The sequence below is a fragment of the Felis catus genome, chromosome D1 (genome assembly GCF_018350175.1).
Source record: "Felis catus isolate Fca126 chromosome D1, F.catus_Fca126_mat1.0, whole genome shotgun sequence".
Taxonomy (NCBI): domain Eukaryota; kingdom Metazoa; phylum Chordata; class Mammalia; order Carnivora; family Felidae; genus Felis; species Felis catus.
In genome coordinates, this window is record NC_058377.1 from 906365 (window position 1) to 931740 (window position 25376).

General features: G+C 44.2%; 1 protein-coding gene across 8 annotated transcripts in view; it reads left to right on the top strand.

The window, feature by feature from the left end:
• YAP1 (Yes1 associated transcriptional regulator) overlaps nucleotides 1-25376 on the top strand; it is a 113186-nt gene that overhangs the window by 44380 nt on the left and 43430 nt on the right. For all 8 annotated transcript variants that reach the window (XM_045038186.1, XM_045038190.1, XM_045038187.1 and 5 more), the window contains exon 3: nucleotides 12449-12564. In XM_045038186.1, coding sequence (XP_044894121.1) covers nucleotides 12449-12564 — 116 coding nt within the window. The remainder of the gene's footprint in view (nucleotides 1-12448; nucleotides 12565-25376) is intronic.

Genomic DNA, 25376 nt, shown 5'->3' on the forward strand with positions numbered 1-25376 from the left:
AATCCAGTGAACAAATGGGCAAAAGATACGAATAGACTCTTCTCCAAAGGAGACATCCAGATGGGCAACTGAGGCATGAAAAAATGCTCAACAGCACTCATCGTCAGGGAAATACAAATCAAAACCACAATGAGGTAACACCTGACACCTGTCAGAATGACTAACATTAACAACTCAGGAAACAGCAGATGTTGGCAAGGATGCAGAGAAAGAGGATCTCTTTTGCATTGTTGGTGGGAATGGAAGCTGGTGCAGCCACTCTGGAAAACTGTCTGGAGGTTTCTCAAAAAATTAAAAACAGAACTACCCTACGACCCAGCAAGTGCACTACTAGGTATTTATCCAAGGGATACAGGTGTGCTGTTTTGAAGGGACACAGGCATCCCCATGTTTATAGCAGCACTATCGACAATAGCCAAAGTATGGAATGAGCCCAAATGTCCATCGATGGATGAATGGATAAAGAAGGTGTAGGGTGTGTATACACACACACACACACACACACACACACACAATGGAGTATGACTTGGCAATCAAAAAGAATGAAATCTTGCCATTTGCAACTACGTGGATGGAACCACGTGTTACACTAAGCAAAATTAGAGAAAGACAAATGTCATATGATTTCACTCATATGAGGACTTTAAGACACAGAACAGGTGAACATAAGGGAGGGGATGCAAAAATAATATAAAAACAGGGAGGGGGACAAAACAGAAGAGACTCTTATTCTCTTCATTCTCTTCATTTGTCTTCATTCTCAAAATCTTGCTGACTCATTGCTCACAGTGGCCACGCCCTCTGGGACAGTTGACCCCATTTAGGGTTTAAGTCACAGTATTACTTGGGGACCAAACAATAAGCCAATGGAATAAGCTTTCTGTTCCTCACATGCTTATTGAGCGCCGTGTTCACATCTGAAATAGAAATGGAGTGTGAGGCGGTTTACCCTGCAGAGAAGTTCATGATCTCATAGGAGAGATCAGTTATAACCTGGTGGTGTAGAGACACTTGTTCTCTTGTTTGTAGCTGGTGGTTCTTCTTGCTGCCAATCCACGTCAGCCTCTTGTAGCAGGAGATATTCTGGAGAGGGTGTATTATTTTATTTTATTTTTTTATTTTTTTTTAAATTTTTTTTCAACGTTTATTTATTTTGGGGACAGAGAGAGACAGAGCATGAACGGGGGAGGGGCAGAGAGAGAGGGAGACACAGAATCGGAAACAGGCTCCAGGCTCTGAGCCTTCAGCCCAGAGCCTGACGCGGGGCTCGAACTCACGGACCGCGAGATCGTGACCTGGCTGAAGTCGGACGCTTAACCGACTGCGCCACCCAGGCGCCCCAAGGGTGTATTATTTTAAAATAAAATTCATAGGTGATAGCCAAATTCATATGGAATTAACTATATACATAATTTAAAAAATCAGCATCTATATAATACAGAGGAGAAATAAAGTAACTTAGGATAAAATAATATATGTGTTAACATAAATGCTTGGGCATGAGTGTATCAGGAGTCTCGTGCTTGTGTCTGTACCTATAGGCACCATGAACATGACAGTTCTGAATAAGGACCAAGTGTGATGAGTTAGTAACTACAAGTACCAAGGGGGCATTACTCTCAATAATGTGATCATCCAAAAAGGATATATCATTAACAGTGTTCCAAACAAAAGTAGGTGTGGTTGATTGCCTTCCAGACAATTTCGGCATATAATTAAAATTGTGCAAAATGTGCTCTTGAAGTATAAAGTGAAGCTTTCTAGTAGGTGCGGATTTACCTCATGGATGTCTCGTCAGACGCTACAGTTGTTGGAGACGGTGGGCGTTGCGGGAAACCTGGCGTCCGGCATCCCCTCCCCAAATCAAACGTTTGCAGGAATGCGATAGCCAAGAATGCCACCCGCCACCACCCCCGCCGCCCCCAGTAAAATGCTGGTGCGGAGTCAGACGGGAGGTAGAAAGACTGCAGTGGTTCTAGCTTTGGTCCCCGTCACTGGCAGGCCCGATGGGACAGTGGGACTCAGATCAGAGTGGCCGGCCAGCCAGCGGGAGGTGGGCGGGGCTCACGGAGTTCGCCGTGCCCTTTTGCAGGAACGGGGAAAAACTTCGAGTTTTCCCTGCAGGTTGTTGAATTTTGCTTTCCTGAAGTCTGGCATCTGAACCATGTAGTTCTTCACGGACACGGAAGAGTTAACCCTGCAGGCGTGAGCCCCTCAGCGGAGGTGATGGTGATGGGGTCGGGGTCTCACCCTTGACTGTGCAGGCTGCTCTCCAGGCAGCTTGGGAAGCTTTGGATTTACTGCAGCAGCAGCTCTGTCCCCCGCTCCCCTCCCCCCCCCCCCCCGCCCCCGCCCAGAGCTGGCCTGAGGCCACCCTTTGTTGGGGGGGGGTGCGGCTTCTGACCGGGACCCCCGCATCAGCATCTGTGTCTTCTGCTGAAGTTGCTGCATGGAGCCTCACTAGCTTACTCTTCCAGTACTTTTATTCGTGAGCAGCTTCAAGTTCATCCCAAGCGTTGGGAATAGATGTAAGGAACTCCTCAGTGTTTTTGTTACTGTAAAACCCGTTTCCCATGATGTTGGCTCAGTTATCCCTTATAGGATTAGGTGTTCAGTGTTCGATAATAGCATACGAGCACGAATTGGAAGAGCATTTTAGAATTTGTTGGGGTGGGCTTTGCTGGTTACTTAAGAAATGTTGCCTCTCCCCCTTTTGTCTTGGAATTTAGATTAACAGAGTTGAGCCTCTTACAGCCTATGTGAAAAAATGATTGTATGAAGAGATTTTCAACAATGAACATTCTGAGACGTTTGGTTACAGGACTGAGATTTCTCCTTTATCCCCAAATTCCGTTGTTGCTCTTGTCCCAGGAGTCAGTCTGTCTACACCTGGGTCGTTACAGTTCTGGTTCCTTCCTATTCATAGCTGAGGGTGTGTGCAAATTGAACTAATGGTCCAGAAACATTTCTGTCATTTCTGTTTCCTTCCCTGAAAGTTGTCTTGTCTCCCTGCTGTGTCTCTTTGTCGCCATCAGGTGAAAACCAGACTTTTTCCCAGGTGCTTAAACGTTCTTGACTTGGCCCATCCATTATGAAGTTTTTCCTGTTTTATTTTATTATTATTATTTTTAGAAAAGCATCTTTTGTTTTTGTTTTTAATTTATTTTAAACAGAGAGAGTGTGAGTAGGGGAGGGACAGAGAGAGAAAGAGAGAGAACTCAAGCACTATTACTGCAGAGCCTGACCTGGGGTCCAAAGTCCCGACTCGATGACCTGATCTGAAATCAAGAGTCAGATGGACGCTTGACCAACTGAGCCACCCCGGTTCCCCGAGTTTTTCCTATTTTAAATAATGGGCTAGCACAGGAACAAAGCCAAGAAAGATATTTGATGCCTTTGTGTTGGAGGGGCCACATTACTACTGCTTTTATATAACTGAATTTAATCCTTGCAGCCCTAGGAAGTAAGTAAATAAATCATTCCCGTTTTAGTGAAGATGAAACATTTTGATAAAATGACATGCCTTGGGGGCACCTGGTGGGCCCAGTCAGTTAAGCTTCTGACTTCGGCCCAGGTCATGATCTTGCAGTTCATGAGTTCAAGCCCCACTTCGGGCTCTTCACTGAGAGCACGGAGCCTGCTTGGGATTTTTTTTTTTCTCTCTCTCTCTCAAAATAAATGAATAAACTTAAAAAAAAAAAAATGACCTGCCTGTACAACCCAGATTATCATTGTCGGACCTGGGATTTTTTTTTTTTTAATTTTTTTTTAACGTTTATTTATTTTTGAGACAGAGAGAGACAGAGCATGAACGGGGAAGGGGCAGAGAGAGAGGGAGACACAGAATCGGAAGCAGGCTCCAGGCTCTGAGCCATCAGCCCAGAGCCTGATGCGGGGCTCGAACCCACGGACCGCGAGATCGTGACCTGGCTGAAGTTGGACGCTTAACCGACTGCACCACCCAGGTGCCCCTGGACCTGGGATTTCAATCCATGTCTGTTTTAACTTTTCTTGCTGTTCCACAGAGAGGTTTCTAGAAGGAGGGATTTGGGTCTCTGAAAGGGTAGATGGAAGTTAGGTGTTTTATAGTCCAGTTGAGGAAAAGATGGCCTGAAGTAGTCTGGAGAAATGTAGCAGATGTTTCTTTTTTGTTGTTTTTAATGTTTTATTTTTTCTTGAGAGAGAGCATGAGCGAGGGAGGGGCAGAGAGAGAGGGGGACACAGAATCGGAAGCAGGCTCCAGGCTCTGAGCTGTCAGCACAGACCCTGACTCGGTGCTCGAACTCTCAAGTGGTGAGGTCATGACCTGAGCCGAAGTCGACAGTCAACCGACTGAGCCACCCAGGCCCTGCCTCCAGATGTTTCAAGAGAGTAAGAGATTCCTGTTAGGCTAGATGGCTGCTGATTATATGGTGCTGACAGCACCTGGTTTGCATGAGGGGTTTTTAAAGAAATATGTGTCGTCTAAGCCATCGTGTGTGGCTCACTGCTCATCATGGAACGCATTTGTGTCGTTGAGGTAAACACTAGGAAGAGTTACTTTTGGTAGATTCTGAGGACGATTTAACCAGAGTCTTTGACGCCAGTATTTTTACTGGCGCTCAGACACTGTCCTGTAACAAGAAGACCGTGCCTAGAGACGGAAGCACCGTGTGTGTCAGCATGTATCTCAGGTTATACCAGTGCCAGAAAGCTTGTTTTAAAGTAAGAAACACAGCAGGGAAAACAAAACCAGCATATATTTTTAGAGTACAAACCACCAATTTAAAGGAATAGAAACACATAGTACCCCAAAACCAATTTATGTCTTTACCAATTAACTGATCGTTAACATTCTTTAATGATGATCGTACATTCTCTGTAATAAAGGTCACCTTCTCTTCTGATGGCAGAACTCATTTGCTAGTCCTGAATTTTTAGTCTTCATAGTTGATGAATTGGAAAAGAAAGCATTTAAGGGTTTTTTTTTTGTTTTTAAGTTTTTATTTATTTATTTCGAAAGAGAGAGCCAGCAGGGTAGGAGCAGAGAGAGAGAGGGAATCTTAAATGGGCTCTGCGCTGTCAACACAGAGCTGGATGCGAGGCTCAAACTCATGAACCATGAGATTGTGATCTGAGCCAATACCAAGAGTTGGTCACTTAACCAAAGGCGGGCCGTGAAAAGAAAGCATTTAAAAGGATTCTGAGAGGCACCTGAGTGGCTCAGTCGGTTAAACGTCCGACTTTGGCTCAGGTCATGATCTCAGGGTGGGTTCGAGCCCCACACCAGGCTGTGTGCTGAGAGCCTGGAGCCTGCTTCAGATTCTGTGTCTCCCTCTCTCTCTGCCGCTCCCCCCCCCCCCCCCCCCCCCCCGCTTACACTCAGTCTCTCTAAAAAAAAAAAAAATTAAAATTAAATATTAAAAAATAAAAGGATTCTGAGTCTCTCTCTCTCCCTCCTTTTAAGTTTTATTTATTTTGAGGCAGAGTGCTAGTGGGGGAGGAACAGAAGGAGAGAGAGAGAGAGAGAGAGAGAGACTCCCAGGCAGTCTCTGCACTGGCAGGTCGGAGCCCGCCTGTGGGCTGGGACATTACAATGACTGGGACATTGTAACCTGAGCCAAAACCAAGAGTTGGATGCTCAGTCACCTGAGCCACCCAGGCGCCCGAGTCTCTCTTTTAATTACATTCCTTGAAGAAATTCTCTTGTGCTAGAGTGGTAGTTTAGCATTTTAGAAAACCCTTTTCTACTTAGAGACCAGTAAGATGAGGTGGAAAGAGCACTGAGCCAGAAGGTAGAAGACGTTTTAATCCTGGCTCTGCTGCTTGCCAGCAGTGTGACTGAGGGCCAGCTCTGCTGTCCTCTTTGTTAAGGAAGGACTGTTCCTGAGCAGTGGACGAGGGCAGATGTGGGGGGTTCCGTTCTCAGTTAGGGAAGTCCTGATCAGGCCCGCTGCCTGCTTCTCAGCACCGGCCTCTCCCGTGCGGTCCCTGTCTCTGCAGTCCCTGTCTCTGCTGTCTCTTCTGTCTCTGCGGTCCCTGTCACTGTGGTCACTGTCTCCATGGAAGAGCTACAGCGTCCTGGGAGAAGTCAGCAGAGGTTGGCAACTTTCCTCTGCACAGTAAATCCTAGGGCTTCTGTGGGGAGCCAGCATATGGTATCTGACGTGTGGGAAAGTGTCGGTGGGTCTCGTCTCGTGTCGTCTCGTCTCGTCTCTTCTCTCCTCTTCTCTTCTTTCACATTTTACTCATTTTAAGTAATCTCTATGCCCAGCGTGGGGCTCAAACTCACAACCCCGAGATTTTGCTCTTCTGACTGAGGCAGCTGGGCATTCCTGTGGGACATTGGACATTCAGAACCTATATGGAGGGTTTCTCCTCCCCTCTTCCCGTAGTATCCAAGGGGTCTGGGAGAGGTCATGTTTGTGTGTCACTGATGCCATCCTCCGAAATCCTGGCAACTGCTCTCATCTACCACAGTCCTGTTGTATGTGAGCGGGAGAGATTCAGAAGAATGTGATCCTGGGTTTCTGTGCTGGGTGTCGTTGCAGATATTTCTGTCTACTCGCGCTTAATTCTGCGAGGACTGGAGGACGGAGGTGGTGATGGTGAGGTTGTCTTAAGGCATCTAAACAGCACCCCAGATGCTCTCATGTCATAAGAGGAAGCGTCGATAGTACAGAGACTGGAGATTTCATACCAGTTCTGAGTACATCCCAGCTCATCTGCCCTTGGACAAGTCTCTTAATCTTAATAAACTGTAGGTTGTTGTCTTTATTGTTTTGTTGTTGTTATTGTTAGTGTTTTTTCCAACCTTTCCGAGAGAGTCCAAACAATGGCAAGCTGTCATCCTCCTTGCTGAACAGCGGTCCTGGGGGAATGAGGGCTTGGGCCCTCCCGTCGTAGCTTCCTGTTCTTATGGTTTCCCCAGTAATTTGGAGGTGTGGCAATGATAGTGTTATTCTTTTTAAGGTCAGAGTTCCTGCATCTTCAAGGCCCAGGTTTGAGCTTCTTAAGATGTACTCCGGACGGGAGAGTGTAAATACAAAGCTCCTTACAGATTTTTTTTTTTTTAAGTTTATTTTATTTTGAGATTGAGTGAGTGCAAGCAGGAGTGGAGCAGAGAGGGAGGGAGAGAGAGAGAATCCCAAGCCCCGACGTGGGGCTCGATCTCACGAGCCGCAAGATCATGAACTGAGCAGAAACCAAGAGTCAGATGCTTAACCAACTGAGCCACCCAGGCGCCCTGAGCTCCATAAATATTTGTAAATACCATAGCTGTGATGAACTTGTGGAACTACGCAGAACGTCTGTTTTCTAGTGGTTTATTTACTTCAGTATTTCTGCCCCTTTTTTGGTTGTGTATACATTTTGCTAAGTTATCTGGTACGTGAGACCAGACTGTGCCATGTAAAGTGAGACCGACAAGCCACTGTATGCGGGAGAGACCATTGTCAGGCGTGGACCTCCGTCAAGTACAGCCGCTTACATTTCATCAGTCCCAAAGTTGACAAGTTCATGGTCTGCCGGCTTTTGCTGCTCCAGAGTGAGATCAGAGGGTTTATCTTGGTCATAAATCCAGTTGCTTTTCTGTTCCAAAATAATAGCAAAGGTTTATTTACATATTTTTAAGGTGCTATAAGATTTCACACTTCTTGTTTCCTGTAATAAGTTCAGCATCCAGACTTTGTAGAAACATGATGAACTGAACCTTTGTTTCTATGCGGTGTATAACCACGCATATTTTAAAACTCAGAAAATACTGTTCTAGGAGTTTCCCTTGATTTGATTTTCTTGGTTTATATATTTTGATTGTTATTTATAATTTGACGTTTTTTAGAATCAGTGTAGTTTGAGTGACAATTCTTTTCAAACCCTTTTCATATTAGCATTTATGTGGACTCTTCATCACCCATGTTGTTAAGTAACGCACACTGGTTTAATATGCATTCCCTCGGGAACGTGCCGAGCTACGCTAGGTTCCCCGCACTCTTCCGGGTGCACCTCCTTCAAGAAGCTTACATCCTAGTGGTAATAACAATTGTGTTTTGTAATATTCTGGCGTCTTTTATTGAATCTTCAATACCCATGTCTTTTTATTCTACCCTCTTAGCATTTATACAATATTTTTGTTATTTGGTATGTATGACCCAGAACTTAACATTTTTGAGTGTTGTCCTTTTCGTATATTTGGTACATAAATTGTTTTCAGAATTCCTGGGTACCACGTGCAGTCCTCTTGTGTACTGGACGTGCGACCTCGTGCCAGTCCCCGAGTTTTCATTTGCGTAGTGGGGCCACCAGTGATACCAGCCTCATCCGTCGTCTTGCTCTTTCTTAATTAAGAGAATGGAAATCCTCACACCAGAACTCCTGCTCCGACCAGCCAGGATTCCTTCCTTCGCCCCATCCCCCGGCTGATGCAGTGGAAGCCGGGCCCACGGTCCGTTCCTTCCCACCGTGTGCAGTGACCCCTTAGCACATCTTCAGCTCGTCTCTTTCTGTCCACATTTAAATGTGTCTGTTTTCCTCTTAAACACCAAACCTCTTCCGCCTCTGGTCGTAGCTCCGCTTGCCTCCCTGGGCACAGCTCGCTCGGCCGCCTCACCCCCGTTTACCGTGCCCTCTTCCTGCCGCCCCCGCCCCTCTTGCCAGCGTGGCCCGTGCCCTCCTTGCTGCTCGTTCTGCTGGATCTCTCATCCCGAGTGGTTTCTTTTCTGGAGGAGGTGGGTGGGTGACCTTGAGAGAAAGTTTGATGTTCTTGGGGCAAAAAAGGAAAAAAGCTTTCTTTTCATTAATTCACTGACAAATATCTGTCACGCTTCTAATCACCGAAGATAATTGTAGTTGATAAAACGGATAAAAGTCCCTATTTCCCTGGAGCTTTTTGTTCGTTGGAGGGGACAGGCAAACAAAATAAGTAACATATGTCAGATTATCAGGAAAAAAATAGAACAAAGAAGAGGGAGCAGACTGGATTTAGACAGGACACATTTTAGGTGGCGCGGACAGGGAGGGCCTCAGAGAACACGGCTCTGGCCCAGGGACCGGCGGAGGTGAGGGGGGGGTGCCGCGCGTGTGTCCGGGGGGATAGGAGGCTTGCAAACTGTTTCCTTGGAGTTTTCAAGAATACTTCTGTGTGGTATGAAATGTTTTGGTAAAGATTCTTGTTCCTATGATAAAAAGGAAGGCTGGGTATTTTGGGGTATACTGTTTCAAATTGACTTATTAGGATAAAACAGTATTTTTCATGATTTAATCTTACAGACTAAGCGAAAGCAGATTCTAAGGTAAATTTTATTTTATATTTTCTTTGGCATCTAAATGATTACATGCTTTTATGGTCGGGCAATTTAGATAATGACATCTTTATTTCTTAAGGAGATTTAGATGGTCTTTTTTTTTTTTAATTTATTTTTTTTGAGAGAGAGTGGAGGATGGGCAGAGAGAGAGGGAGAGAGTGAATAGCAAGCAGGCTCTGCACTGTCAGCACAGAGCCCGACGGGGCGGGGAAGGGAGGGGCTCAATCCCATGAACCATGAGATCATGACCTGAGCAGAAACCAAGAGTCAGATGCTTAACTGACTGAGCCACCCAGGCGCCCCGAAGATGTAGATACTTTTTAAGCAAATGGGACATTAGCTGAGGTAACATAGTACAGCTTGATAGGGCTCTGAATTAACTGACTGGGGTTTAAGAGCTTTTTCAGGAAGAGAAATTTTAGCATTTGTGTGCTTACATAACGTTTCAGCAAAACAATTGATCTCTTGACAGCAGTAAAAGTATACATTCTCTGTATTATATTCAAAACCATAATTTATTTCAAGGAGAAAGATGCATTGAGAGCATATTTACACATTGGTGCCCACATTCCAGAATGTTCATGTGGTGGTTATGGTTGGCCGTCAGAACAGGGTCTTCTCAGCTCTCACATAGAGGCCAATTTAGTTATAAGTCGGTTAAGATGGTTTGTGTCATTGATTAGTTTTGAGAGAAACCCAACTGCTGAGTATTCAAAAACTTGGAGCAGTCCGCATCCTGAGCCTGCTTCCAGTGCACCCCACTCTTCTCCTTGGTCCTCGCAAGTGGAGGACCTTTAGGAAGCCTGGAGACCAGGAGTATGCAGTGACACATACGTTGAAATTTAACGGCCCGTAGTAATCACTTGGCCATTTCCTTTCCTGCTTTCTTAACATTAAACAGGCGGTGAGAAACATTTCTCTCCATTTTGTTCTTGTGGATGTTAAGCTTGTTTCCAGTATGACTACATGCATTACCATGTGTGAGATCTGGAAGTGTGAGGAGCACTGCACATCTAGACATTTTACACTTTAATTTGTTGCGTGGCTCCTTGGGAGGCTTGAAGAGGAGGAGGAGTAAGCTTTTACTGGGTTTGCTAAGGACTTGGTCTTCTGGAATGGGGTGCTTCCCTGGCAAGACAGAGAGCAGGCTGTGCCTGTATTGTCTGCACCTGAGCAAGTGCTAGTGCTGCTGCTGAACAGCCTACAACTGTTGGAGAAAGGAGTGCTGGGTGGGAGGTTGGGGTTTGAGAAACCGTGTGCTCCACCAGAGAGACAGATACTCCCTCTGTTGATGGCTGGCCTGCAGTGGCCTCCACTTGACAGGTGCCACTGTCACTCTGAACTGTGCAGACTCCGTGTGCTTCATCCCCTCCTCCCATTGCCGGTAGGTAATACCTAAGGGTCACTCTAGCCAGAGTGTAATGATCCTTTTTTCCTGTCTTGTCAGTAAGATTTTGTTTTTGTTTTTTTTTAATGTTTATTCATTTTTAAGAGGAGGGGGGAGGGAGGGAGACATAGCTTGAACAGGGGAGAGGCAGAGAGAGAGAGGGAGACACAGGATCCGAAGCAGGCTCCAGGCTCTGAGCTGTTAGCACAGAGCCTGACGTAGGACTCGAACTCACGAGCCGTGAGATCGTGACCTGAGCCGAAGTTGGATGCTTCACCAACTGAACCACCCGGGCGCCCCGGCAAGATCACGTTATTGAGGAGATCTGTTCTAGCTCCATTTCAGAAAAGTTAATGACCGCGTATCATTTCCTTACCGTTGACACGGCAGCTCATGTTGAGACGATTGAAGAAGAGATGACTCAGATGAGAAATTTAAACAGCTGCACAAAAAATGATTGAGGGGGGTACCTTTTAAAAATAGCCCTTATTTTTGGCCACCTCCCATTCAAAAACAATGTTTGTAAATGATTGTTTGATGGTAGGAAAACCTAGCATTAGCGAAGCAGAGTTCTGTAATTTTGCCATCCAGAAATAAACACTAAAACTTGTTGATGTCTGTCCTTCTCATGTTTTCAGCACATTTAAAGTTAGACTCACACTGTGCATAGTTTTACAACCTCCTTTAAAAAGCAGTACTACAAACATATTCGTTATTAAATGTTCTTCTAAAATATTTTCAATACCTGTAGTAGTCTACTGTATGATACAATATTAGTTAGCCAATCCCTTTGATGAGATGTTAGCTGGCTTTCAAATTTTTGCTTTTATAAATTTTACAGAGAGAATTTCGCATACATGTTTGAATACTTCTCTGGGTATTTCTTAAACATAATTTCTTAGGTAGTTTTATATTCATAGTGATTCTAGATACTGTTTCACTGAAACAGACTTTGCTGGAAGAAGAAAACTTGAACCATCCTACGTCGGATACTGTGCTAGACACGTTGGAGTCTTCTAGTTCGCAGAATCTTCGACCCTTTGCACCCTCAGTTTTACAGATTAAAAATATCCACGTGCATATGTAATAAGATATTTTGCAGTAAGTTAACAGTATGCAGAAAACGTTTAAATGTTTTCTTTAGCAACTAACAAAGGCCTTCGATGCTCACGAGACACTGAAAACTTAATAGATCTAGGTTTTACTTCTGTTTTGGCTTTGGAATATATATTTATAATATATAAGTTTTATTTAATATATATGTCAATATATATTTAATATTTAAATATTTAATATATATTTTAATATAATATATATTTTAATATACATTAACATATATATTTTTTCCCCTCTTTGTATTTTTACCTGAAGGTCTAAAAAAGTATATGTTAACTGGCATTCTTAGCTCCCAGAGGAAAAAGTGGGTGGTTCTCTTGTGAGTTTTGGGTTCTGGTCATGTGACTAGGTCATAGGTGATTAATTTACAAATCGCCTTTTATGTGTAAATTAGAAGCAGCCGGTAATAGTCTCCTAGGTGAAAATGGTGTTCCCTTCCCTTAAATTCCAGGCATGGTTTTTCACATCTTGTTCCTGTAGGATCTGGGTGGTGAAAGTGCAGTGGGCACAGGCCGAGGAAGGTTCTCACAGAGGACGGGCGGGCAGGTGACCGTGTGAGAGGCCTTCTGTGAGTGCACATAGATCTCCTCTGCTTTGGGAGGTGGGGTTGTTGCTTTGAGGACCTGGTGTTCGTTGTCTAATTCGGTGGTTTGTTTCGTCCCAGTCACATCGATCAGACAACAACATGGCAGGACCCCAGGAAGGCCATGCTCTCCCAGATGAGCGTCACGGCACCCACCAGCCCACCGGTGCAGCAGAACATGATGAACTCGGCCTCAGGTGAGTGAGACCCTGTCGTTAGAGCACATGGAGGAAAGGCTTGTGCACCACAAGGACCTTCCATGGAAAATAGTCATCGTCCTTGTAAGAAAACTGGAGCATGGGCGACCGTTAATTTCTACCCGTTTTTTGTTTTTGTTTTTTTAACCCGTTCATTTATTTTTGAGAAGGGGGATAGGGGCAGAGAGAGAGGGAGACACAGAATCCGCAGCAGGCTCCAGGCTCCGAGCTGTCAGCACAGCACCCAATGTGGGGCTCGAAATCAGGGACCGCGAGATCATGACCTGAGCTGAAGTCAGACGCTCAACCAACTGAGCCACCCAGGCGCCCCGTTTCTACCTGGTTTTTTGTGGGAGACTTCGTCCTTTATTTCAAAATCGCATGCTTTACCCAAGCCTTGTTCAGTTACTAATATATAGAAGGGCTGCAGCCAGAAGACACCGTTCTTACAGTTTCAGTTCTGAAGTCAGTGTCTCCCGATTCTTAGTTTGGTTAATTTTGACACACTTGTGTTTGAGTCGACTTTGACCCACTGCTTTTTTCTGTCTGAGGTCTTAAAGTTGGAGGTTTCTTTTTTCTCTTAGTGGTTTGCGTGGGAAGCCAAGCTGTGGTGTTCTTAACTACCTTTTAATGAGCATATTTGTTCTACCTTGAAAGTAACCGGAAGGTCGCAATGTAGAAACCACTAGTATGTGTTACTGAACGCAATCTGCCCTTTTCACTGATGACAGACCTGAGGGTGGCTCTTTTCTCTTGGTTGGCAGTGTGTTGAAACATGCTGGTTTTCTCATCTACATAATGGGGATTCTGTTGCCCATTACTACAGAGGGGGAGATATTAAAGGAAATAATACATATAAAGCTTTTATTTACAGTTCTAGTGCAGAATAGGTACTGAGTGAAGGTTTAGTGACTTCCTAGTCAGGTGCCTCTGCTGTGTGGGCCCCAGGCCATAGCTACCCCCTTGGGCCTCTTCGTGCAGATGGGGAAGGGGTGCCCCGGGAAGACACGGCTCTGTGTTTGCATCTGGGATTGGAGCCTTCGGGTTGGGTTTCTGCCTCGGCCCCGGTTCGGAGCACAGAAGGCAGCGGCCGTAATGGGCCGCCTTCAGGGCCGTGACGGTGTGTCTGTCACGGCCCATTCCTCTTGCTCACCCGGCAGACTGACCAGCCCATGTGGGTGGCTGCAGTGTAGACTGTCTTCGGCAGCAGGCTTTGGAAAGGACTTCTGGCCTGTGGGGACAACAGGCCAGCCAACCGGCTCCGGGCCCAGGAGAGCCCAGGATTGGAATCGTCCTTCTGCCCCGGAAGGCGGGGCTGGCGTGTGGGGTCTCTGGTCTGTCCCTGCCCTTGCTGGGCCAGACACTTGAATTCTGAAGAGTTACGTGCTGAAAACAAACATGAAGAAAGATTCATGACGAAGCTTTTCTTGTCATAAACTTTGTTTATATAAACTGTTGAAAAATTCATTCCCTTAATCTTCCATTTAGCTTGTTTTAATGTGAATACATTTACTTATTCTGCAGAAACTTATGTGTGATATTTAAGTCTTAAGGCAAAATATTATGTATGTATTTGACTGATATTTTTACTTGACATCTAGTTCTCTTTTATCAAATTTCCAAGTAAAAGTTGTGAAAGCTGCCTTGTATTTATAGTCCAAAGAAGATGACTCACATTATTCATTTTGCCATGTTCCACCTAAAACCATGCCCTGGAAGCCAGTAATAAGTAGGTTATTAATTTAAAGTTTATTTTGGAAGATTTAGGCATTTTGCATGTAACAAGTTTGATTGTGATTCTTTAGAACATGGGTTTAATTTTTTCCTATTACGTTTTCTAATGATAACGGCCTGAGCAAGTAGGGAGAATTTGTATTCAAATTTGTGTTTAAATTCAAAAGTATACATCAAATTGGTTATAGTGGGTTTTAGAATATTTGCATGTATTTTTTTAGCTCCGTGTTTTGGTGGTAAAGTATGTTTTATATACCGCACATCAACCAGTAGGCACGCTTGCCCGTAGCTTTGTTTGGTGAACAGAGTGACTCTGGCAGGGACTGTTGGAGCCAAGTGGCGTCCAGCCAAGTGGCGTGCTGGGTTAGGAGTGGGGGGCACAGAGTTGACCTGAAATGGGACAGGCCCCTGAGAGAGATGTGGGCACGTGTCAGGGGTGGTCGGAGAGAATGGTAGGAAGACATGTGAAGGGTTCTGGGGTCCTTTTGTACCATCTCCCTTAATTCTCACAGTGGCCGCTTAAGTTAGGTGCTTTCACTAGACTCCCTTCCCGTATGAGGAAAGTTACATAATTGTCCCCACATCACACAGTTGATAAGCAGTAGAAGCCAGGATTCAGGGTTTGCCGGTGGAGGCCCAGAGCCCATCTACATGTGAACCAGGCTTAGAGTCAGTGTCCGAGGAAAGCCTCCACGCAGCCGGAGGCGGTCTGTCAGTGCGCCCGGCTCACGGGACAGCTCTTCTCCAGAAGGTGGTGGGTGTGGGGGGCTCACCGAACAAGGCTCCGCACCGCACGCCGCCGAGTACATACTGCACCTTAAGAAGAGAGAACATTTATGGAGGGCATGCAAGGTCATTGTCTTCAGTGGGCTGGTGGCGCAGAACGGTGCTTTAAGAAAGGAGGAGACAGGGTAAAACCAAAAATTGTTTTGTTTTGCTTTGTTTTAACTCAAAGACAAAAACTGATCCTAAAAAAGAAAAGGAGGGGTGCCTGGGTGGCGCAGTCGGTTAAGCGTCCGACTTCAGCCAGGTCACGATCTCGCGGTCCGTGAGTTCGAGCCCTGCGTCGGGCTCTGGGCTGATGGCTCGGAGCCTGGAGCCTGTTTCCGATTCAGTGTCTCCCTCTCTCTCTGCCCCTCCCCCGTTCATGCTCTGTCTCTCTCTGTCCCAAAAATAAATAAACGTTGGAAAAAAAAAATTAAAAAAAAAAAAGAAAAGGAGTCACAGAGTTTCAGAATGAGAGCAAGATGTTAAGGGGATATGAAAATTCTTACAATGGCACAAATTTAAATCTAGATTCTTGTGAATTTGGTCACAAACACAAATGGCGTAAGTGCCGCATCAAGTGCTGAGGCTGTAGATGGCATGTGTATGGTGTGAATTCACACGACTCCGTGGTTGGCTTTCATTTTTTCCCCGCTGGTGGACATTTAAGAATAGGGGACTTGTACACGGTATTGAAATGCTTTGGAACGAATGTCACATCCTCCCTTCCTGTGAAACGACAGCTCTCATGTCACCTCAGTCAGGTCTTAAGTGAGGGGCTCCCCTTTCTCTGTTGGGACGCACGCACGGTGCTTGGTGGCTGTGCTTTCCGGAGTGGGGGGTGCGTGCCGGTTCCGCAGATCACCACGAGAGAGATTGGCCGGATCTGCCCCCCTGTGCTACCAAGGTCATCTCTTCAGGAGAGTTTTGAGCCTGGAGACGGTGAGCAAGAAGAATTGTGAGGGTGGGTATTTAAATACATTCGAGAATGTTCGCTGTAACAGAACAGCAAGGGTCTTCCAGCTCAGCAGGGCGCACACAGTGGTCACTGCACGTCTCTCCTGAAGCACTTTCCTGGCTCGGTCATGCTAAATGCAACTTGACTTACATTTTTGTCCTTAATCATTTAAGCAAGAACTTTTTCGTTTTTGCTTTTTAAAAAAGAATTCTCCTCCTTCAAATACTCAAGTCTAGTTTTGTGTTCTGGTCTGTTTCTAATCAGACCACCTCCTTAAAACTCTCATGTTCTTTAGACTCTCCAGACCCATTTTCTGTATCACTTTTCAATGGTTCACTGAACTGACTGATCTTTTAAAATTCTCTCCAAGTCTCAGATTGGATGAAATCCTATTTTTTGCATTCAGTCTAATTTAGTTTAGCAAAATGATCAGTTTACTTCTGTTTTCATAAGTTCTTTTTCAAAATATGAGGTTGAAGTGATGGATTCCATTGCTACACTGGATACCCGTGGTTTGTAATTGGCCAAATTTCTTAATATGTATCATTGAGAAATCACTGATTTGCCAGTTAAATGGTACACCGGGAGAGGGTTCTAGAGACCTGATTTACTAGATTCTTTTTTATTTTTAAATGTTTGTTTATTTTTGAGAAAGAGAGAGAGAGAGAACAGAGGGAGACAGAGAACCCCAAGGAGGCTCCACAGTGACAGCGCAGAGCCTGACATGGGGCTCGAACTCGTGAACTGTGAGATCATGACCTGAGCTGAAACCAAGAGTCGGACCAACTGAGCCACCCAAGCTCCCCAACTTAACTAGATTTTATGAAGTAGATTAATTCATATCCTTTAAGTGTCCACCTAATTGGCATATAAATGACAGTGAACTTTGTAAAAGGAATTTGATAAGTGAGGAAAAGAAAACTAAAAGGAGATTGGAGCCATTCAGTAAGATAATATTCCTATTTCATTTTACGTAAAAATCTGTAATAACGTGTACCTATATAAAAGTATGTAGAAGCCCTACTCTCTTACATTACTCTAGATGATGGGCGCCCAGCGGCTCAGACAGTGAAGCAGGTGACTCTTGGTCTCGGGGTCAGGAGTTTGAGCCCCACTTTGGGCATAGAGATTACTTTAAAAACATTACTTGAGATGATGATTGCCCTTGGGAAATTCTGTCAAGTGTGTTATGTTTATAGCATGCAAACAGCCTTTTGTGCATGCTCGTGATCTGTGTAAAATTGGTCTCCATACGGAGAGTTTGTGGGACGTTAGTGACTTTTATGATAGACAACGTGATACTTCCTTAACCAGCTTTATTTATGTGAAGATACTAAATGTTGAGTAGTAGCTCGTTAACTATAACCGGTAAGATTGTGGAATCTTAGAGTAATGGTAAAGTCAAGGACAAGTATACCATGTGATGATCCGCAGATAACTGAATGCCAGAGGCTGGTGACTGTTTAGAATCATTAAAAATCATCAGCCTTGATTTAAATTAAGCAATAATCCAATTATCTGCTTTTTAAAAATGTACCTTTGGTACCCATGCAGAGTCAGATGTCCTATTTTACAGGTACATTTTAAAGAATTCATTGTCTCTGTGTTTTAAAGTGAGGCACTTATTTGACTAACGTCCAGATCTACCAGTGCAGCTCTTTGAGATTTCCCTGCTATGAAAACCTGCATGGAACTCCTAGGAAATGCCTCGAGGTGGGTGGAGAAAATGGCCTCCTGATCACCAGAGGTGATACGTGTTAGAGGAATGTGCTGACCCCCTTCTTGGCAGTGGGGGAGACTGTTTGGAAGCAGGCGGAGAGAGGCACATGGAGCTGCCATCACGTTTGCTGGCCTCATGCAGTCTCAGTCGGGGCCTCCTAACCCGTGGGGAAGAGAGAGGGTTACCAAGAAAAATGACAGGCAGAGAGTGGATGTGATGAGGTAAAAGGACCAGTAAAGGGTAGATCGGTGTAAGGTTTTTAACTTCAAAAAGCAAAGGGCGTGGAGCCAAGTGGCAGAGCTGACCGAAGCTTTAGGAGCCACTAATTCCTGCTTCCTGCTTCCTGCTTCCCGCTTCCTGACTGTAGCTCATCAGCTTTGAATCCTGCTTTTCACCTTCTGAGTGAACGGAGGGGTGGAGAATAAGGGCTAAAGTCCAGCGGACGTGGATTTGCATCCTGGCGCTGTCACTTACTGCTTGCGCCATCTTGGGTGGGCTGCAGGAGCGACCAGTGTCTTCACCTGGAAAATGGGAATAGCAGTTAACATTGAACTTAAGTAGGCTTGCTGTGAAGATTAACACAGTCCACGTAACGTGGTTGTGCATAGTTAAAAATTACTCAAGATACATCGCGCTTGGTATCTGTCAGGTGTATAAGAGGTAAGTAAGTGTGATCTGATCTGATATTTTACATTTTAAGCAGTTGATAGATAGTAACAGGTAGCCACTCTCCCTTTAAAATACTATATATATATGTGTATATATATATATACGTATATATATATATACGTATATATATATATATATACACACACTATATATATATATATATATACACAAATATATATATATTTGTAAGTTTATTAGAGAGAGTGAGAGAGAGAGAGAGAGAGTGCACACATGCACAAGTGGGGATGGGCAGAGGGAGGAAGAGAGAGAAGTCCAAGCAGGCTCTGAGCTGTCAGCACAGAACCCGACGTGGGGCTCTAACCCACAAACCTTGAGATCATGACCTGAGCTGAAGTCAGATGTTTAACTGACTGAGTCACTCAGGCACCCTTAAAATAATTTTTTATGCTCAAATACAGGTCATTGGCTCTCATCCCAGTCATGTGTTATTTTCTGGCTTTTAGATTCTTACACATTTCTCTAGTATAGATGGTAGACTGTTAAATAAGGTTTTCTTCTTTTACAGAGTGAATTTTTTTTTTGATTCTTCTGAAAGGTCTTGACGGTTATAAGATGGAAATTATTTGTTAACCTGAAGTGATTATATATGGACTGAGAGTATACTAAAATATATCAAACGATAAAACAGCAACAAAGCCCAAAGACAGAGCAGTGAATGGCGTAAATGACAGAGACCGTGTTTCACTCATTACTCTCAACCTCCTATCCCAGATTATCATTATTTAAACCAAAATTGCTTTTTTTTCCCCATTTGGAAATTTAGGTAAATTAGGAAAAGATGGCCACAGGATGAGAATAGTAAAAAGCAAAAAAGCATAATAATCCAAGACCAATATAACTAATTCTCTGGAAACTTGGGGTTTTTTTCTGTACATAGTTTATGTCTTGATTGATTTGATCATGAAGTTCCTAGAAAATGGTAATATGGAAGCAGCCATTTTTTTGCTTTAAAAATATGGGCCTGTCTAGTTCATATTATTAAAAGTCGCAAGTTAACAATATATGGGAACTATGAAGATAAAAGTATTTGTGAAATAGAAAAACTAACTCGGGGCGGCTGGGTGACTCCGTCGCTTGAGCGCCTGACTCTTGATTTTGGCTGAGGTCATGATCTCATGGTTAGTGGGTTTGAGCCCCACATCGGGCTCTGCGCTGACAGCACGGAGCCTGCTTGGGATACTGTCTCTTCTCCCGTCTCTGCCTTTCCCCTGCTTAGGCACACATGTGCTCTCTCTCAAATAAATAAACGTTAAAAAAAAAACAAGAATAGTTACTTCAGTGTGAACGTCCAACCAGGTTGCAAGTGACAGTAGCTTGCAGTTATCACGTGTCTTGTAGTTTGTCCTTCTGAAGTCTTGTTAGACCCAGTGACGTACTACATAGGGCACTTCTCAGTCTTGGTGGCTTTGGGACTTTGCTCTCAACGGAGTGTGCCACTGGTGTCGAGTCAGCTAATGGCCTTTGTCGTGCTCTGATGGGGAAAGCTAAACTATTTTCTAAATAATATTAAAACTCAGAATTAACTTGGACAAGGCAGCAACATTTGGCAAATGGAACAATAGATATTGGCTGATAAATCGTCTTTCTTTATGTTGAGTCTAAAATAAGCACCCTGTATAGGAATCTCCCAGTCCCCAAATACAGAAGCAAAACTGTGAGGTCACTTATTCTGGAATTGAGGTATGTGTTTATATATTAATGTGCTGCCCTATACAATCTGTACCATTTTCAAAGTATCCATTTCTTCATTCCTTTATTGGAGACAACCCAGCTAATCATGTTGAAAGGTAGATCTATAGAGTTTCTTCATTTTTCAATAGCTTGAGGATCAGAAGTTTTTATAATGCCTCTGTTTTAGATAAAGGAATTCCTTCCTGTCTTCTTTGCTTCATGTTAGAGGTTCTCTTTGTGCAGTGATTGGAGAATATACAGAAACTCAAGGCTGTTGAGTTCCCTTGACCTGGTCTTAGGACACAAATAACAGATATTTTTAAAATTCTACTAGGAGTTTTTGAAGTAATCGTTTGGGAAAGTGAAGCTCATTTGAATTCTGGAAGTTACTAAGATTTTAGTGTAAATACTAAGCCTAGTGTTCTGTTATTTTACCCAACAGACTAACTTGTAGAGTAAGAGGATATTGTTAAAGAACATACAGGAAAAAGTTGGCATGTGAGTGTCTTTGCTGCCAGCTTCTCTGTGACATGAGTTGTTGGATAGTGGTGCTTACAGATAGAAGCGGCCATGTTCAACTTTGTTTTCAGTGATTATTTGTAGAATTTTGGAAACGTTGCTTGGCTTTGGAGTAGAGAGGCTGAGAAAGAGTTTCAGTTATTTACATGTAACAAAAAAATAAATGCCTGTTTTATTTCTTCTCCTGACAAGTGTTGGAATATTATTTTTGTCTTTCCCACTGATTTCTAAATACTTCTGGTTACTCTTTTGCCACAGTAATTTTATGACTCATAAGAGGAATATTTGTGTGAAGGATTAAAATGCTAATTCTTTAAAAATGATATCCATAAACTACCATATATAGGCAGCATCAGTGAAATAAAAAGAATCCTGCAACAATAAAGAGTTTTCCAAAATATTTATTCTTTTAATCAGTAAGATAAGGAGGTGGCAAAACTTCAATTAGGTTAAAGTTGGGGGTTTTTTTTTCAACCTTTTTTTTTTTTTTTTTTTTTTAATGTAGACTCCACACTGGGTGTGGCTTGAACTCCTAACCCTGAGATTGTGAGTTGAGCTGAGATCAAGAGTTAGATGCTTCACCAACTGAGCCACCCAGGCGCCCTTCATTGCATCTTTGAGACCCAGGTTTATTTCCTGATCAACCTGACTCTTTGCATTGTGTATGAATTTTAGTAAAGTAAATATATTACTGGAACAAAATCGCACAACTGTTCCAGGAAAGTGTAGGGAACTGACTTTTTTAAAAAGTACCTACCCTACTTTATGTCAAGCTCTTCTTGTAAACCTCTCCCATTGAATGGAGTGTTCATCTCCCACTTTGTGGATAAGGAAAGGAAGTTTCAAGCAGAGTAAGGAACTTGCACAAGGTTGGAAGGTTAATACAGGATCCAGCAGGGTTGACTGTAGGTCCGTCTGAATCTCGAACCCTTTTATTTTTCTCTCTAAACTAGGCTGTCTTTCTAGAGTGTTAATATAGAGCTGAAATCATACTTAGTTGCATTTTTATGCGTCAAGGGTGTTTTGTTTTTGTTTTTTTACTAACCAACCGAATTGCACTGTTGCTGTGTTGGTGATGTGTGAGCTAATGGTAGGTCGTTCTATAAGAGTTTAGTGAACACAGGTGAGCCTTATTAGTTTTTTGTGTTATGGATGAGTGGTTCTTAATTTGTGGCAGGAGGGGGGACTGGCTGGGGGCGTGTTAAAATCAGACGGTGACCCAGTAGGTCTGGACCTGAGGCTCCACGTTTCTAACACGTTTGCAAGTAGTGTCCATGCTGCCGGTTCATGGGCTGCACAGAACAGAGGCTCTAGAATGGTGAACTTGAGACCACGGAAGTATTATTAAGGTCTACTTTGTTACTTCTGTGTTCATATTATTCCTACTTTCTGTTGGAATAAAAGCTACACAAGTGATAGATAGGAATCCATCAGTTCATATGAGAGCTTATTTAATATAAAAATTCTGTAAAAATGGTACCAACTTTTTTTAATGTTTGCTTATTTATTTAGAGAGAGAGCGCGATCATGCATGAGTGGGGTAGGGGCAGAGTGAGGAGGAGGAGGGGGAGGGGGAGGGAGAGAGAGTTCCAAGCAGACTCCACACCGTCAGCACAGAGCCTGATATGGGGCTCAAACCCATGAACTGTGAGATCATGACCTGAGCCGAGATCAAGAGTTGGATGCTTCACCAAGTGAGCCACTCAGGCACCCCAGTGGTACCAACTTTTAAAAAACCTATGATTTATAAAAGCACAGACTAAAGATCCGAGAGATTGTGACTTGATCAAGACCAATCAATTATTCTTTCCACAGGTAGGTTTTTAATCATTTTCGCTCAACAGACTTTGGTTGTGTAGTGTGGCTGTGCTCAGCTGTGGGGATACCAAGACGAAGAAATCAGGGTGTTTGTTTAAGACTCAGGGCCTGATGGGGGAGGCGGGGGTGGGGGGGTAGGCGAGTGAGTGGTGCACTGCGTGCAGGTGAGCAGCCTGGCTTTGGGCTTGGTAGTGTCTCTAGTTGTTGGGCACGAGAATCTTCCAGCGGCCTATGGGAGCACATCCGAACTTGAAGGAGAAAAAGAAACGGCTCGTCATCACCCTTGCCTTTACTTTTGTGAAACAGATTTTAATCGGTATATTTATAGTCTTTTTAGCTTCTAGGCCTGTACCCAAAAATGATAGTTTTGACCGCGTGACCTAGGGCTGTGTGCTTTAAGTCCACTGTTGCTGTAGATACCAGAAGGGAAATCCTATTTCTTTTACCAAAACTTGATTTTATAAGCTGTTTTCCTCAACCAATACATTTATAAATACTTGTCCCACATTTAGATTATTGAAGGCACACAAAAAGTTAGTGACAATAATACTTAATGATTGTACATGACAGTTGTTTTGAGTGTGTCCACCTAAGAATCTTTCTCGTGTGGACAAGATTTTATCAGGGATTGTCTAGGGTTTAGAAGACCAGGTATAGGGATTTCAGACGCGTATGTCTATGGAAGACTCCTTTGGATACAGAACTGCTGAAGAGTCAGGGGTGAATATATTTCAGTTCCCACATATTCTGAAAACCTCAAGTCTGCAGAGCAGAGTGTTGCACACTAGGCCTAGTGCTAGTGCTAGTGTTGCCATGTTTTTTCTCATCCACCTTGCAGAATTGAGCACACTTGCTTATAGAAACAAAACAAAACTCTTTTTCTGTGTTCTGGGGCAGAATGATGTATCTTCGCATGCCACTGACTGGCCTCTAGTTAAACTCAGTGTAAAAGAGTAAATACAAGACAGTGTGCAGTATAAACCTCCAAGAAATCTAAACAAGTGCAATTTCTCTTTTTTAAGTTTGTTTATTTGAGAGAGACAGAGACTGTGCAAGTGGCAGAGGGACAGAGAGAGAGGGGGACAGAGACTCCCGAATAGGCTCCGCGCTGCGCCACCACACGGGTGAAGGCCAGCTGGGAGGCTGCCGCTGAAATACCACCCCATCCCGGAGATGTGAAAGTCTGCGTGCCAGTTTGGTTTCAGGGGCAAGTGCAGCTGGTGGTACTTTAGAGTAGAATCCAGGGGTGCCTGCGTGGCTCAGTCGGTCCAGCGTCCGACTTCGGCTCAGGTCACGATCTCACGGTTTGTGAGTTCGAGTCCCGGATCGGGCTCTGTGCAGACAGCCCGGAGCCTGCAGCCTGCTTCGGATTCTGTGTCTCCCTCCCTCTATGCCCCTCCCCCACTTGTGCGCTGTCTCCCTTTATCTCTCTCTCTATCTCAAAAATAAACATTAAAAAAATTTTTTTTTTTTAAGTAGAAGCCACTCAGAATATGGGAACATGTTTTGTAAAGTGTGTCGTGTCCACTTGGTGGAGGAGAGAGAGAGGCTGGCGCCTCGGGTGAAGCGCGAAAGGTGTGGGAGCCGTCGTGCACATGGCACTGGCGCCTGCAGAAGAAAGCGTGTGACCGGTGCTGGCGGGCACGCATCCTGGGCGGCCTGTCTGTGCCATCGTGTCCTCATCTGTAAGGTGAGGGAAATGATAGTTCCTTTACTGCGGGGCTGGTAAAGGAGTCAACACGCACTTGCAAAGAGCGTCGAATGCCCCCACGTAAAGTAAGAGTTTGTGAGCTGTCCTAAGTGCCAGCTTAGGACCAGAATCCAGAACTCACAGAGGTCAGCAGCAGATTCCTTGTAGAGGCCACGGCGTCTTTTACAGCGGCTCCTCCTACGTTCTGAGGAAATGACTTCTCGAGAATTCTGTACTTTGAACCACTCATCAGGGTGTGTTTAGTGAACTTTCTGAGTCGTGGGTGTCGACTCTACCCCTGAATCGTGGGGCAGGCCAGTAGGACAGGTTGCTCTTCAGCTTGCGGGGTGGCTTATCCAGACTTTCTTGTTTGATAAGACATTGCAAATGGCAGTCATTACTAATGCAAAAGTGGATGTTGAGTCACCATCCGTGTTAGGACCTGGAGTGTTTTATTCCTAAAATATTGCAGGAAGTTATATTGCTGTAGCAGATAAGTTATCGTTCAACCAGTAGTAGATCCTACCTAAAAATTTATTTTCCCCAAGGATAAGTAACTCTGATTTATGAATTATTTTAACAGTAGCCTAACACTCTTCTTCCTCTTGCTTATCCCAGTTTGGATTTCTCACCTTTAGGGCACCCGGCTGGCTCAGTCGCGACTCTTGATTCTTGGGGTCGTGAGTTGGGTGTAGAGCTTACTTAAAAAAAAATTCTCACCCTCCTTACATCTTATTAAAATGCTGACATCTTTCTGCCTTCTTGATTAGTGCTTTATTTTTTTTTATTTCCCCTTCTTCCCCAAAAGACTTCGGTGCAGTGGTCAGGTGTGATAGGTTGGAAAGCTCCCATATCTTCCCTGTGTCTGAGGGCCTGTCTTCAGCACACGTGAACATGACTTAGCATTAAAATGTTTATTGTCCACTCAGACTCGTTTCGAGGTTCTCCCTGAGCTTGGAGAATTGGTATCACCCTGGAGCACTGGTAATTTGTGTTAGGTATTATGCGTGCAGCCCTCTCCTGGTTGGAACGATGAAAGCTGTTTGGTCAAGTCTTGACCGTCAAAACCATGCCCCACATACCTCTGCCCTCCACCCAGTCCCACTGACTGGGATGCTCCTCTTCGGCTCATGACAGACTTCAGCTCGCACCCTGTTGGACTCTCTGCTTCCTCCGAGCAGCCCATGTTGGCCCATGTGTCTAAAAGACCCTTTCCAGGTGTTTTGCATCCGTGTTGCTTTATGTCT